The 16,398-nt window shown below is 38.9% G+C and overlaps 1 protein-coding gene across 1 annotated transcript in view; it reads left to right on the top strand.

The window, feature by feature from the left end:
- ofcc1 (orofacial cleft 1 candidate 1) overlaps positions 1 to 16,398 on the top strand; it is a 163,393-nt gene that overhangs the window by 4,353 nt on the left and 142,642 nt on the right. The window contains 6 exon segments of the mRNA XM_037694000.1: positions 2,253 to 2,357; positions 2,987 to 3,070; positions 6,472 to 6,696; positions 6,929 to 7,026; positions 8,313 to 8,399; positions 15,141 to 15,380. Coding sequence (XP_037549928.1) covers positions 2,253 to 2,357; positions 2,987 to 3,070; positions 6,472 to 6,696; positions 6,929 to 7,026; positions 8,313 to 8,399; positions 15,141 to 15,380 — 839 coding nt within the window.

Raw genomic sequence — 16,398 nt, 5'->3', positions numbered from 1 at the left:
ATATATATATATATATATATATATATATATATATATATATGGGAAACGAATATAAGCATCCCACTTTGACATAAGAAAGCATAAAGTTAAAGCAAAAGTAAAAATAAATATGTCAATGTTTTAATTCTGATTTGATTTATTTCTTTATTTTAAGGTAGACATTTTCATTTGCTTCAAATTTTATTCAACATTTTTATTTTGTTGCTTCAAATTCTTGGTGTTATCAGAATAACATGCCTTAAATTTCTCTTGTTTTCCTATAAATGTTATATTTTTAATTTGTTTTCTGTTACTTTTGCTCAAATCTACAGAGAACAATGCAGACGGACCAAATGTGGCTCCAGAGCCGCAGGTTATAAACCACTGGTTTATGTCGTGTGCAAACATTTGATTTTCACATTTTGCTTAACTTAACTGTCACAATGAACATGAAACAATAAGAAATAAAATGTGGATGTTTCACTGATTTGATACTTTCTTGTGAAATCCACTTGAACAGGAACGGAAATGTGTTTGCTATTTTGACAAAATCTTTGTACTGATAATTTACAATTGTTTAAATTTTAGTTTTTTAGTGGTAATGTTCAAAAAGTCAAAATGTTATGGCAATCATATAACACAGGACGTATTAGATAATGTTAATGCAAATGTATGCTTTATTCTATAAAGTCACACAGTGGCAGGTAATTTCAGATTTGTAGGCTTTTAGGGATTATGATAAAAAGAAGCTATATTCACCCTTTAAAACAATACAACAAAATTAATTCAAATGCTTGGGAAAGATTTAAATGTATATGTTAAAAATATCTTGCTCTCACTTATGAAACAGCCATAGTAGTTTTAATATAACACTTTATTATCGGTTTAGTTATTTCTAAAACCAATACTGATGGATCCAAAAACTGCTCTCAGGTCGTTCCTTGTTTTTGACATTTCCAAAAAAATGTCATTATCTATGAGTCTCACTTAACAGTATATCTGGCTGGCAAGAAAAACGGATATTGTGCATGTAAGAACAGATAATTGAAATTTTCATTAGAGGGATGAATTGGAGGGCAGCCAGACTATTTAGGTAAATCACAGCTATGACTCAAAAGGCGATTCACGAAGCTGCTACCATTATGCAAATTTGTATTTGAAAAAAGGGTTTCATAACCTCAGAGCTATTTGCGGAGAAATTGTTCAAACTCGCTGCGAACAGTGTAGAGGGATTTAACATGTGAATTTCACAGTCAATTTATGGTGCCATTGAAGAGTCATACGGCTGCCTCTCAGTTAATAACTATTTCAGCCAGAGTGTTTAACTTTCAGCATGGACAGGGTGTGAAAACATCATGCACATATTTCATATTTCATTTTAAAAAAATAAATCCCTGTGAACTTTTTGGGCAGCGGTGCTCCTATCCAAACACGCTGTCCCAGATTTTCAAACATCCGAGCCCCGACACCCTCAGACTCCTATAAAGGCAGTCCTTGTGTGCAATATATAACATGATTTAATGCACCGTGTATTTTTTTTTTCCGCATACACCCTGAGAAATGCAAGTAAAGCAATTTAGATCGGAGTGAAATATTCAAGGCTTGTAATGAGAATGATTTGGGGTTAAGAAAGCTGCTTGCTGGTGTGTACTCTTAATAGAAAGGGCCCTGAAGTCATTTGATTCCCATAAACTGTGTGGAGCAGACTTGATACCCATAGGTCAGTGATTGCTAATAAGAAGTCAATGAGACATGAGCTAAGAGGTTATTTTCCTTTGGATCTGCTCCTCCAAACTTGCCTGGTCCTCCAGGCTGCTGACCTCAGAGTATTTAGAAAGTATTGTCTTTGAAATTCCAGGTACTTCCAGGCTTGTAGACTTTCTCATTAGTTCCTTTTGAACATTGCAAACATATGGCAGTCGTATTTAAGAGATTGCATGCCTTGACCTTTTGCGGCATGCTAATTAGGCCCCAGAGCACTGCAGGCCATAGAGAGGTGCTCTGGGAAGCCCAGCAGTCTTTTTTCCCCCCACTTCTCTTGTTCTCTCTCCATCTCTGAACTTCTGTCTCATCTTGACTTATCTTGTACCTGCCGCTGCCGCCACTGCCCTTCGACGGTGTGAGTTTCAAAATTAAAATTGCGCTTCATGTGCTTCTAATAACCACTAACCTAAACCCGTACAACTCCCCTCCTTCTCTTCCCAAACCCATCTTCTCCTCTCCATCTCCCAACCCTTCATCACCCAATCACCTTTCTCTCTCTCTTTCCAAAGGAAATGAACGTGCCCAAAATTACTTTGACCCGTTGTCGGCGGAGCAGACAGACCCAAGGCAATGTGGGATGGCTGGGGTCAGCGCTGAAGATGAGCTGGAATTAAGTACGCCATTCTCTGTCATAATGGTTCTCCTCGGTTCATTAAAGAGGGGTGAGGGAGATCACCAGTAGCGGGCTGCCATTTGTGATGGCGAGACATTCTATGTAAATACACCAAGCGATGGCACTCCTAGATTGGCCACCCAACTCGTTGTCATTGACGAAGGTCATGTATCGTTGGTCAGTTTTCATTTCACCATAACATTTCCTCTCCCTAGTCAGAAGGCACACATCGAGCCATATCAATAGTTTTCAAGACCCCTCCTAAAGTAGGCCCATTAAAATCAAGCTCTTGGGAGCCAAGTAATATACATGTTATAATGAAACCTAGCTATTAATGGAGAAGCCATTTTCACCTGTATCTTTTGGATATCACTGCCTTGTAATATCAAAGGATTCACCAAATCAAATCTCATCACATGATGACAGGCCGGCTAACAGGCATGATAATGCTCCTATTTCATTCCTCCATCTGCCTCCACTCTATTTTCACCATCCTCCACTACAGCTAGCATCTCACGTTTGCGTGCTAAGATGTGCTTGAGATTGACTTGCACGATAGGTTGAAAGGCATTTTGAATCCCAGACATGTACTGTATATTAAAAGTTCATATACTCACTTTTACTTTTTAGGAATATTGAATGCAGATGAGAATCAATTGTTTGAGAAAATGGCTGCGTTGCTGGATGAAGATGATACGTTTGTAGACATACCTGGTATGTACCCCGTTGGTTGCTTGACCGTGTAACTCTGTTCAGTTTTTATTTATTATTCTCTGTGTGATCAAAATTTGATTGAAATAATGTGTTTTCTTGTTCAGATCTATTCATAATACATTGAAAGCTGGTAAGAGTAGAAAAAAATGTCCAACAAATGTTGACTCATAGCATCGGACTCCAAAAGGTATTAAGTTGTAGATGTACACTCATGGATTTCTGAAGGTTTCGTTAACATTCATCCACTGGTTTATGACATATTTTGCTAAAAAGGCTAACAAGGTTCAGCCCAACTATTGATACTAAAGTTGGAAACAAAAATCTACCACAATGAGTTGCATCCAACACTAAATTTGAGCACATTTGTAGAATTGACTAAATTATAGCCAATATTTTTGTCACCTGGCTTTAATGGCATTTTTGTATAGTGTTGGTCCTCATAGGCTTTTCTGTGCCTTTTAGACTCAGTTGATTGTGGCAGCCATTTTGAATCACGTTGACTCTAAACATTAATACGTTTATCAGTATCAGAGATGAGTAGTAGCTGTTCATCCAATGATCAGTTTTTGCCTGTTTCATTTTGATTTATCCATTGGTTCATCTGATGTTTTGGTAAAAGACAGACACATGGACACACAAACGTGGGGGAAAATGTCTGCCATCACCTTCAGCTGTAGGCAGTAAATATACTTAAACTAAACAAATTTGATACCACACTAAAAGTCAGACAAAGATGAGATGCAACACTATAAGCAGCGCTGTCGTGGAACAATGAACCAACCAGAAATGGACCCTCACTACCGTTTTCCAAGCACAGCTATTGTCTCACAGTAGGCGTGCTTTTTCTCATTAGCTCAGTTTCATCCCAACACATGGAGGCAACGCTGAGACGGATAAAGCTTAGCATTGTTCTTGGTGAAGACAGTCGTACCAGATCCTGTTGACATGATGCACACCTCCCTTGTAATTCCAGAGCCCAAGTGATGGGTTTAGGCCCGCTACAACACGGTAGAACTGAGCAGGCTTGCATTATTTGCCATTGTTTTGGATTTAGCTGTACTACTGAGATTAGTGGCCCTATTCATTGTCTTGGAATGTTCATAAAATCCCACAGTGAATGGAAAGAGGATCTCGGATTAACAATTCCACGCAATAGGCTGAGAGACAGTGACGGCAAGTGTGACTGGAAAAGAGAGGGAGAGCGCCTGTACCCCTTGTTCTAGAGTGCTACTGCCAGTTAGCACTTCACTAAGATACAATAGACTTCAAAACAATTACCTTGTGTAGTTACACGGTTGCCTCCCACCGGTACAGGCTGCACAGAGCAGGATTGCTGTACGTCAGAACGGATGCTGATGTTGAGCATCTGCTTCTCAGACTGTGGTTTATGATTTTACACCACGCCACAAAGATTCGTATACTTCACAACAAGGACAAACAAGAACCAGTTCTGTAGATTAATGTTTCTATTCCTTAAACAACTACTCAGGAGAAATCTATTCTGTCAGCTCCAGATCTCTTAGCATTGCCTCTGGCAGTATTTGTTTTGGTTTTCTGCAATTAATATGACGTTATTATATATATATTTTTATATAGACATCTTGTGTTCATAGGTTTGAAAGTGGCACAGGTTGTATGGTGTAAATGGCATCGTATTGATCTGAGCAGGGCAGAGGTCTGAGCAAACTTATGTTTTTTGAACCTGCTTTGCAGGTGGCTCTCAAGCTGAAGGCTGTACTTGGGTAAGGCAACCATGTGCCAAATTTTCTCCAAATGTGCCAGTTTTTTTTAAGTATTGGGTTTGTACAATTGATCTGACTGACTTGGATTTTGGTGAAATATAGAAGGGGTGGATGTAACAGGTGTGTGTACTTTGTATATGTTAGTTTATATTTCATCCCAAATCCTTTTTTAAATTTTATTGTCCATGTACTTTTCTTTTCCTGGTATATGAATTTACTTTGGTGGGGAAGCTTTTATTTTTTTTACTTCCTGTCTCTGCATCACTTGCCCTACTAGTGCTTAGCGTATTTCTAGTTAACATTTTTTTTTAATTCATGTATTAGTTCTTATTACTGTTTTTCTTTAACATTTTATACTTGTGTTGGATGTAACTGAGACCCTGTGTACACAATTTCGTTCCACCACATGTAATAAAGAACCTTGAATCCTTGAATCCTTAATCAGGAATTATAAAATAGAAATTATAAAAAATAGAGTATAAAATACGCAACTTTGGCTTGTATATATGATGGAGTGCACACTTAAAAGAATACTTTTTACAAAACAGTCAACACTAACACTTTAAACCCACGGCGCAAACAAGATATAGATAATTCTTTAAGTATAGAAATTACACAAAGACGTATTTTATGTAGAAAAATTGTACAAAAGAGGGAAGTTATTTTTCTCAAGGCACGAGATCTTGCAAGATTAAAAAGTTACAGGATTTTTTATCAAAATAAAAACTGTCTTGTTTCAGGAGTTTGCTTGGTGAACCCAAGATATAAGATATCTCCACCACTTTAATCTGTTTGTGTGGCAGCAGTTTAAACTGCTCACTCCTTCATTGCCATGTTGCCTCTGCAGCTACGTGCTGAGAGGAAGAGTCAATCATGAAAGCTGCTGAATTATGTGCTCATCGTTGTGAGCAACTTTTCTCCATGACGAGAGAAATAATAAATATGAAAACACACAAAGGAGTTTCACTCTATCAGTCCTGAGAGCTACCACAACTCAGACTTTCAGATACATGTCTGTTGGAGCTACAGTCTGTGAATATTTATTTTATCTATATAATAATTGCTTTTCAAATATAATAATTATTATTATTATAGAGCCACTCCTTTTTCAGTGCAAACACGCTTAAAAACATACCTAAAAAAAACAAAAAAAACAATGCAATATAGATATACACAGGTAAAGAATGGTTATAGACAGATATATATAAAGAAAATATATAAACAATTACATTTTCTTTAATGAGATTTTCACCATCAGCTTAAACAGACGTAAAGGAGTTTTACTCTAATGTCCTCTGTAGTCAGTCCTGAGATTTTCTATGGCTTAAATTTCATATTCCATTATTTGCTCGACACTTTACAGTCTAATCTATATTTGAGCTAAAGTATAAAACTAATATTTCTGTAATTATGGACTTGACTGATACATTTTTATAAGTGACCATTGTTAGAAGAACTCTAATTCTGCCTCTCGTAGGTCCAAGATCGTGCATTTCACATGTCTGTTTATTTGAGTTGGCATTTTTGTATTTCTGTCTTAACAAAAATACACATTTCTGTGCATTTTTTTCAAGTATGCTCATCTATCAGCGTGTGAGTGCACGTGCTGACGTGCACGCGCGTGTGTGTGTGCATACTCACTGATGCGTATCTTTCCAGGTACACTGCGAGCCTCCAGGGATGAGGAGGTGTTGGAGGTGAAGGCGGGTGATCTGGTGCTTCAGCGGCGACCGCTGCTCCACAGTGGTGGTGAAGCCTCGGGCTCTGGGCCCTCCCAGACCCAAACCACCGCCAAAACCCAGGCTGAGGGGATTGTTTGGCTGGAAGGAGAGTCCGGACTCCAAACAGGGAGGACAGTAATGGGCCGAGAGGGCACTGTAAAAAGTACACCTATCCTTTAATTTGCTTCTTTGATTGATTTCTTGTGCTAGTCTACCATTAATATAATTACTTTTTTGTTTCACAAAGATAATTTAACACAACTTTTTTTTATTTATTTATGTTTTATTTTACAAGACAAGCTAAAAGGCCAAATAGTCGATACAAAGTACTGCGGTAATATTCCAGTGTAGGTAAATGTTACAAGGTTTTTGCTGCCATGAGCTATTTCTTGCAGCGCGAACAGCTGAGGAAGTGATCCCCTGCTACGCCCAGCAGCTGAGGGAGCGCGTGCGGCCTGACATGATCACGCTTGGCAGCCTTTCACTGCAGCAGGTCAGGGCTACAAAGAGGAATATCTGTGTCATCATCCCATATTCACCAGCACATCAGCCTTGTCCATTATGCTGTGTATCAGTGCTCTGGCTAATGGACACGGAGTGTGCGCACGCACATTTGTCTGTTTTTGTCTGTTCAGACGTCAGTTTGTGTGACATACTTTTGTTCTTTGGTTTGTTTCATGTTGGGGTTTCTATTCTTTCTCGCTCTATAAGCTCTAAATAAAATTGCAGTCATTTACATGGAAGATGGTATAAATCTCAGCTGTGAAATGTCTTTTTGTTCAACGTGGATTCAAGGTATTTCAGAGGTTAGATTACTTATTCATCATGGATTTCAACTCTCTTCTGTGCCACATTCAATGTTCCCGCACAATTAATTTATCTGCAGACTGTTTTATTCTGCCTTTTAACTTTGTTGTCTATTATTATGCATATTTGTCTCTGACAGAAGCTGAATTTCCTTGGTTCTTTACCACTTTTATGGTCCTTTCAAAGGAAAATAGAGCATGACGACATATTATTTTCCATCAGAGGAATAGAAATTTTGCAAACTAGCTTTAAGATGCTTGGCTGAAAGAAAATGAAGTGTTTATATGTTTGTATTCTCCCAGTCTGAAGAGAAATGGGAGCGCTTTGGAAGCACTGAGTTTCCATTGTCTTGGGAAATTTAGATAGCAAGGAATCACAGGCATCATTGCATATGTAAACAGGAAGCAGAAGTGCTATTCACTGTATTTTTAGCTATAATCTGATTTGGAAAAAAAAAACATGAATAGAGATCACATGCAATATGGAAGAAAATGCACGACAGTATTCCAATGTTACTTGGAAGTCACTGCAACAGTTGACTCATCTTCTCATAACTGGATAATCAGTAGAATATACTTCTCTGTGCTGGGATCAGTGTTATCTTCTAATATAATGTATATACGTTGTGTTTCCACACCCACCTCTGGATGAAAGTACATTATCCACCAGAGATTTCCCATCTATTTAAAAAATTATGGCTTTTTCTATTCTGCAACACAAAGGCAGGAACACACTGTCACTTAGCAGCATCAATGAGTTTAAATGGGGGACGTGAATGTGCTGACTGAATGTAAAACTGGCAGAAATACCCATCAAATGCTACATGTCTTTAGGGTCTGGCTTGGTATTGATTTGCCTGGAGATTGCATTACAGTTACTCCCCGTGCCTAATTCTGCTATTATGGTGCACTGTACTGTTTCACGAAGTGGCATCCGTAGAAAGTGTGCATTTGTGTTTGCATGTATTTTTAGCAACTTGCTCAGAAGGGAACCCAGAAAAGGAGAGAGTGGGCAAGCGGGAAGGAAAGACTAATGGCCTTCTTCAGGGGCAACGATAGGGTAAGACCCGCTAAACAGGATAAAAACTCAAGTGCAACATTTTTATTTATGGCTTTCACTCCAGGTAATTCTTTTTCAAATAGAGTTCTGTGAAAAGTTACAAACATTTTATCATTACTGGCTTATTATATAGATTTTTATGCAAATGTACAAGTGCAAATACCATCATCACTGCAACTTTGGGCTTGCTTTTCCCAAAATCTTCTTGAAAACATATTATCTTTGTGTTTCATTGTGAAAGTGTAATTGCTTATTTAGGTTTACTCATGTTTGTCATGTCCACTAAACTGCCTCTGACTGGTTAGTACTTATTGCTTTTGATGGTTGAGTTGGGAAATAATTGCACCGCCAAACTAAACTGATTGACAAATGGGTGAAGGAAACCATGTTCCCAGATCTACAAATAAAAGTAAAAATAACAGCAAGCCTTAAAAAGATTTAGCATTAAATGCTAAATTCACTAAATGATTCATATAAAGTATAAAGTATAAAGTGGTCTCTGTTCTTGATTGGGAGGCAGCAGGTATGGCGAGTCGCTTCATGTGGGCTTGTTTTCTAGATCTGGTTCTTCGTTCAAAATCCAGCATCACTGACAGGAATGTCTAAATATTTCTGCTGGAATATCTGTAATGTGTGAACTTTATGCTGATGATGTAAAGATCTACAGATTGCATTCTCATCTTGGCTCTGCTCAGATTAGTCATTAGTTTATCTGGCTGGAGTTAAACTCTTAATACCGAGGTTGTTTAAAGAGCTACCTACAACAGGTAAGATATTAATTGTTCATAATCATTGTACAGAACTGGACTTGAAAAGATCGGATCTATCAGTTTAAGTCATTAACACTGTAACTAAATCACAAAGTTTGTTTTCTCAGTTTTTTTTGTTTTTACTGTAACTAAATGTTTTTTTTAGGCTATCTATGTTGAACTAAAACAATCAACTTGTTATTTAACATGAAAAATGTTTAATTTTGAAGCTTTAAAGATACCAATTTAAAAGAAAAAAAACTTGATTCACATGTTACAATATTTACATTTAGAATTAAGCCTTCAGAAAAGACAATGAGAAATTAAAACTTTAACTTTTTTTTTTTTTTTTTTAAACTTGATATATTTTTCCCATAGAAGCCCAGTTTACAGGGAGGCTGTGAGGACACAATAAGGCAACACCCGAGGCTGAACACGCTGTTTCAGGGGTAAATACAGCTCCATTTTTACTTCTTTGCATTTTTAAAATTGATGTCACTAGGTTGTAATTATTAATTGTGTGAAAAACCATTCATATTCCCACTGACATTCGAAATTCATATGTCCTCTGCAAGGCTTCTCTTGTCAGCGGGCGTTGCATTGTGGGTAATATGGCTGTAGGGCACAGAAACCTGTCTGTGTCATTGGGCTTGGAGGTGCATCAATTCTTGCTCCATCCACTTTAGTCAGACATCACATCTTGTGGCGAGAACCCCGCGGGCAATCAGCTTAGCATGTTTAAGTTTTTAGTAATTATGGACTTCCACGCTGGCTGACACGATAAAATCAGGAAACCACTGTATACATCAGCATTTTACGTCGAGCCGGGCTTCGTTATGGGTGGGTGAGAGTCGGACACCAGCCCTGTCAGATGAATGTGGTTCAGAGTTTAGCGAGATGACCTCCTCTGACAGCTTTGAACCCTGTAAATTCTTTCTGATATCAATAGTGGGTGGCTATTAGACATGGGAGACTTTCTTTGCATCACCCAGGGCTACATCTGCCTGAAATTGAATGAGAAATGATTTCACTTTTCCCCATGCCTATGAACAAAAATAAATAAATAAATACAATAAAATAAAAGGAGACACACAGAGCTGACTTGTGGTTTTGGTAGCAAATGTGTAATTCATTTGTTACCACAGCTTCTGATTTAATGGGGGTTGAGTAATTGCATTAGGAAGCACATTGTGCCTCGTTGTGAACTGATGAAAGCACATGTAATACTTTTGATAGGCAAACAGAGGGGAGGGAGCGAAAAGAAAGAAAGATCCAGTGGCTGCCTTTGATGCGGTGCATTTATTTGCTGAATTATCCTTCCTTTAACAAGCATCTTATCCCCAGACCCAGGCAGGCCAGGGCCCCTGTGATATTGCTTTATTTTGAGGAATTAAGAGAGGTGGCGAGGAGACAGAGTGAAGCAACCGCTTATTACATTACCACTGATAAGATTGAAAGGCAGGAAGAGAACGACACCGAGGAAAGGCGCAGAGAGACACCGAGACAGAGAGACACAATGGAAAGTGTTTTGTGTGTGCGGTGTTATTAGATTGAGCTCCTGTTGGCTTCAGAGTGGAACAGAGGGGCCAAAATGCAGGTGGCGGTTAACACGGTTAGCCGCTCTCGCTTTGTGCATGTCGTCTAAGTGTTTATACGGCAAGCACATGCATCTTTAATGCACGTCCTTGTTAACAGGCGGCATTTTTATCCACAATGTTGCAACTACAGTGTGAACTAGGATTGCATTATTTCAACATTTTGGTAAACTACTTGAACAGAGACTTACAAGTTAAAATGTTTTCACCCGCTTCGAACGTTATCACCTATTAAATGGACGTTATCGGTTGTTATCCTTCAGACTGTCCCTCCTCTACCTCCTAGCAGGCTCAGTAGGTTATCACAGATTTATAAGGTTCAAGTTAAGGGTTACATCTGAGCATAATTATAGTACTTTACATATTGCTGTAATGTATGAATTGATCAGAATTTCGCTCATATCAAACAAAACAAAAAACAACAAACCCTCATATCCTCTCTTACGTGAGTTCTTTTTAGATACCGAGTTCAACATGACTGTTAAATCTGGAATTCATTTCAAGTAAATCCTTCATGTCCAGCTTAAAAGTAGTAGGTAAATTATAAATAAAGGTTTTAAATAAAGCTAACAACAAAAAAGCTTCTGCTTTTACATGCGCGCAAAGCTCCATATTATCAGTGATAAGAACGTACCTTTAAACCTACTAGGAGGCAGAGGAGGAACAGTCTGAACACAACCTATGGACTTTACTTATATAGCACCTTTCTATCTTATCAAGATACTCAAAGCACTTTACAACAATCTGTGCCTCATTTACCCCATACAGCACTCTACTATATTTCTACAAAGACAAATCAGTGCTTTAGCACATTCATACACTGATGGGACACTTTGGCATGAGACTGCTGGTGGAATTGAACCCCCAACTCTCGCATTGGAGGACTACTGCTCTAACCACTCAGCCACAGCCGCCCATGCCTATGGGGATGATAACAACTGATAACGGACATTTAATGAACTGATAACATTCGAAGAGGCTGAATTTTTTTTTGTCCAATACTTGCAGCAAAACCATGGATGCTAAGTCATTCAGAGCGCTTGGGGAAGGTCAAGAGGAAGCGATGGCCAAAATAAGCCAGATGACAGAACTCCCAGAATGCTTCACTTCAGCGTCACGGCAGGTAAGCTGCAATGACGGTGGACTGAGAAACAAACAGGAAACAGGAAACGCATAAACGCAGAGGAAGTGACTCGATCTGCGATCTTTAAGAGAAGCTATTGATCCTGAGTTGTTTATAAATTATTAAAAAGACAAGTTTTGTTTGCTAAAAAAAAAAAATACAGCCCAATGATGCAACTAAGTGAAATCCTGTAAGGAATGAGACTTGTGAGGGAATGGAAAATTAAATACTGTTATTTTCTTGTATTTTATTTCATTTGCATACATCTTTACAGAGGCACACACTAGCACTATGCAGCCGTATTATTTTCGTGCAACAATATGCTCCGACTGTGTGTGAGTGAGCGGCGTCTTCAGTTTAAGGAATATACGTAAGGAGGTGGAAAACAGAGCCTTAAACGATGGACATAAGACAAAAGAGGAAAACGGAAGAAGTGAGGGGAGCAGAAGTGCAGTTTTAGCCGTAGCATCACCAGCTGTGGGAGGAGTGCGCTGTTGTGTTGCATCTGGGGATGAGTCTGCCGTGCCACCGTGCTGGCTTAAAGATGTAATGAATCTTCAGTCGGGGGCTTTCCTTCCAGGGTGACAACTGGCTTTGAGGAAGGTTGTAAATGCAGGGGAGATTGTGGTATAATTCCTCAGACTGGCGTTTGTGCCCCCCAGTCACCATTCGATTATCTCCCAAATTGCTGTGTTTCACTGAGATAAAGATTTTTTATGGCTTGCTGACTTGAAACAACTAGCACAGGCAGAATAGGGGGCAACGCAGGGAGAGGGAAGAAGAAAAAGACAGAAAGAGAGAAGCAATGGCCAAACCTACCACGCATAGTAATTTCTTTTGGTAATTGACAAAATCTTTGTTTGTATGACATTTCCTGAAAATTACTGCAGCGAGATGAATCTGAAATATAAAATGTCACATTTGGCATGCAAAACTATGAAAATATATTTCTGTGCAAAATTCATGGAGGCATTTAATTTAGAACGTGTTTAATAACTAAGGCAGCCTGCATCAGTAATCCTGCCTGGAGGTCCCAAAAAGATTGTCATATTTATTCTCTCTTTTCTTCACCCCCTCCTTGGTTCTGAAGCCAAAAAAAAAAAAAAAAAAATTTAAGGGTAAATGTTCATTGTTAGTTAAGATTTACTAATTAAAATGAAAATAATTAACACGAAAGCTTAATCTCTGAATATTAGCTTGTACTTAGAAAGAAAGGAAGTTTTTGTACGTGGCATTTCCTGTCTCTATTAAGAGTGCATTTTGTGTGATCAGTCAATGTGTGGAAAGCCCTGAAAAGATGCTTCAGTGAAAGGACGGCCGCTTGCCAGCAAAACCACGGAGGATCCCTCACTGGAGTCTTTGATCTCATCTGTAGGAGTGCTGTAATGTTATGGCACTTTAGGCACAACTCAGGCTTGGGGCAAACAAACCACCTCTGATATGGAAAATTGGCTCCCTTCACCTTTTACCTTCGTCTTGCTGTCCTCACTGCCTCCATGAAGCTTGTGCACGCACTTGTGCCAGATAAAAACAATAATTCCAAAAGTCGTACACATTGCAAATTAGACGCATTAGCGAAATGTTTTAATTTTATCTCCTTGCATCTTTATTCTCCCTTTGACTCCCATTGTTTTCCAGTGTGGGAGCTTTGAGGCCTCCTCCTAAACGTGAGACATGTGGGATAAACCGCTTTGCCACCAATTATACTAATTTCACTTCTACCTATAATGTTTTGGTTGTTTTGGTATCCAAAAGTGTTCGCAGTAGGGAGATCGAGGGGTATTGCTGCAGGGTGCAACACTTCCCACTCCACTGTCTTTGCAAGATGAATGTGCGCGTTGTGTTTCTGTGTAAAGGGTTTGAATAATCATAGTTGAAGACAATAATAGACAATTTTAGAATGCAGTGAAAAAGGGTGTACGTATAGTCACAGGGCTCACTGGCTGAGACTGAGCGTTGTACTCAACCGAAATAAATACATTTGTCTGCATGGAGCTGGTTAACATAAGGTAAATTCAAACATATAAAATAAAATATATAGGAGATACAGTAAAATAAAGATCACTGGCTGAGTCCTAATGTCATCCCTACCCCTATCTGGTCATAAAGAGTAGTGGTTAAAATATTTCACTTTAAGAAGTTGACACATCGTTTGTTGTCCCATATGTACTTTATGTCAATGTCAATATCTGAGCTGTGAAACTGGTGGTGGACAATAAGTTATTTTGAATAAACAGAGAAAAATAACTACATTTTCACAGATTTTATGCTCGTTAAGGATAATTGACTGTACCAGACGCTATACAATAAATGCAACTAATGATACTATACCCTGGCTTTTATGCTAGTATTTTTAAACGAGACAGTACTTACATTTGAGAGTGCATTTGCAAGTGAAGCTTCATGTAAAGTGCATCTCTCAAACTTTTCAGTTTTGAAGAGACAGAAATCCCTACACCTTCACTCTTCCTTTGGTTCGAACATGCAAAATGTAAGGTTAGGACTAAGACCCCTTCACACTGCATGATGACACTAGGGCACAAAAACATTATCCAGAGCATGCATGGTCTTTGTGAGGTTTTCATGTGTGTATTAAGGATGAAGTGGGCTCCCAATTATGTACAATAGAAAGTTATGGTTGTTTTGAGCAGGGGTGCCTAATCCAGGTCCTCTATTCTGTTTGTTTTACTTGTTTCTCTGCTCCAACATACCTGATACAACGGTTGAATGACCTCTTCACGCTCTGGTAAAGTCTAATAATCACCCATTGGTTCATATCAGATGTGTTGGAGCAGAGAAACCTCTAAAACATGCAGGATGGTAGCCCTTGAGGACGACCAGACTTGAGTTTTCACACACAAACTCCATAGTAGAGGTTGTGGCCGTTTATCATTGTGGTAGCAGGATATCAGGTCCTGGGTGGAGCATGAGAGAGCATGGTAACAGTAGTGGCAACATATCTATTAGACAAATATGTTGAACATCAGAGTTTACAGTTGTATGAATAAATAACTTATTTGAGTAGTAAATTGTGACTAACTGAAGAAAACAATCAATGTTCAGTACAGTGTTATAAAATAGCACGCAGGCAATTTAACTGATAGGCTAATAAATGTGCACACTTGGTTACGAATGAATTAGTGCTCAATACATTTAGTTGTATGCATTTTTATAAAAATCTGTAAAAGAAGAATATGGTTTACGCCAGTGTAGGATGTTAAGCCTCCATGGAAAGAACAACCAAAACGTCGTCAGTGCACTTTGTGTTTCACAGAACCAGGGGAGCCTCCCTCAGCCTGCAGAGGTGTGTGTGTGCTGCCTGAGAGCCACAAGAGACAAACTTCCCAGGGGTCTCTATTCTGTCAGTGTGGCCCTTCACAGCCATCTGGGGGGTCCAGCTCTGGCCTTGTCCAATAGGAAAGAACAGCAAACCTGGGTGGTGTCCACAGAGCTGACAGAGCACCGGGGACGCTTCTACGACAACGATCTGCACATTAACCAGAGCCTGTTCATGGTACACGCGTTGTCACCTCATTCTAGTTTAGTGATGAAATGTGGCATTGATGCAAATTATGATTATACTTTAAACCATGAAGCAGGAAGGTTTGGACAATGACATGCTTTTATTTATCCAGAGTCTATTCATGATATATTAGTTTTATTTATTAAAGTTAAGTTATCCTCAACTGGTGAAAGCAAAATGACAATGTTTTTGCCCATGTTTATGTGTGTGCAAGCATTTGTTTGTTCGTACTGTTAGCAAAACATTCAATGAAACACTGGTTGGATTTGAATCATACTCCCAGAAAGTGGTAACTGATTGGAGTCAACCCAGATTAAGATGGCTGCCACAGCTATTCCACCTAAGCCCACACAAAGATGGCTGAACCTCAGTGAATTAGAAAAACGTCAATCAGAATAAGCTTTATTATCATTGTACTGAGATACAGTGAGATTATGTTCGTACAGTCGTCCGAAAGATGGGCGGAGAGCACGTTGCTGCTGCTAAATGAGCGCAGCCTCTTATCCTTTATCAGAATACGTTTTAGATAGAAAAAGGTAAAAGGTCATGAGGATGGATAGTGGTATTACAAAAAAAAGTTTTCTTCACATCTTGTCCTATCAGGACACCATTTAAGACATCAAAAAACTCTACCAGCAAGCACATTTATAAACACGTTACATATACATTTGACGTCAAGATGGTGAGATTTGTCCATGAAGCACTTCCAGATAGGCCATAGTCCTGATAAGATGTTAGTCAGCTGTAGTCCAAGGAAAAATTTGACAGTCGGCCTGCTTTCAAGGCCAAGCGGGGGAGTCAGATTCAGAAAAGCCACAATTGTTAATTTTCTTCAGGCAGACTGTTTTTTCTTGTCAACCTTGATTCCTGCTGGTACTTTCAAGATCCAAAATGGCCAGATTTGTGGGCATTCCACTGATCCGTGCTATGAGCCTCCTTAAAGGTCATTTCCAACATGCTGGTGAGTCCTAGAAGCTGCAGGTGGTCTGTAATTCTCATAAATCACGTC

The sequence above is a fragment of the Nematolebias whitei genome, chromosome 20 (assembly GCF_014905685.2).
Source record: "Nematolebias whitei isolate Nwh7 chromosome 20, NemWhi1, whole genome shotgun sequence".
Taxonomy (NCBI): Eukaryota; Metazoa; Chordata; class Actinopteri; order Cyprinodontiformes; family Rivulidae; genus Nematolebias; species Nematolebias whitei.
This window is presented reverse-complemented; position numbering and strand designations above follow the sequence as displayed.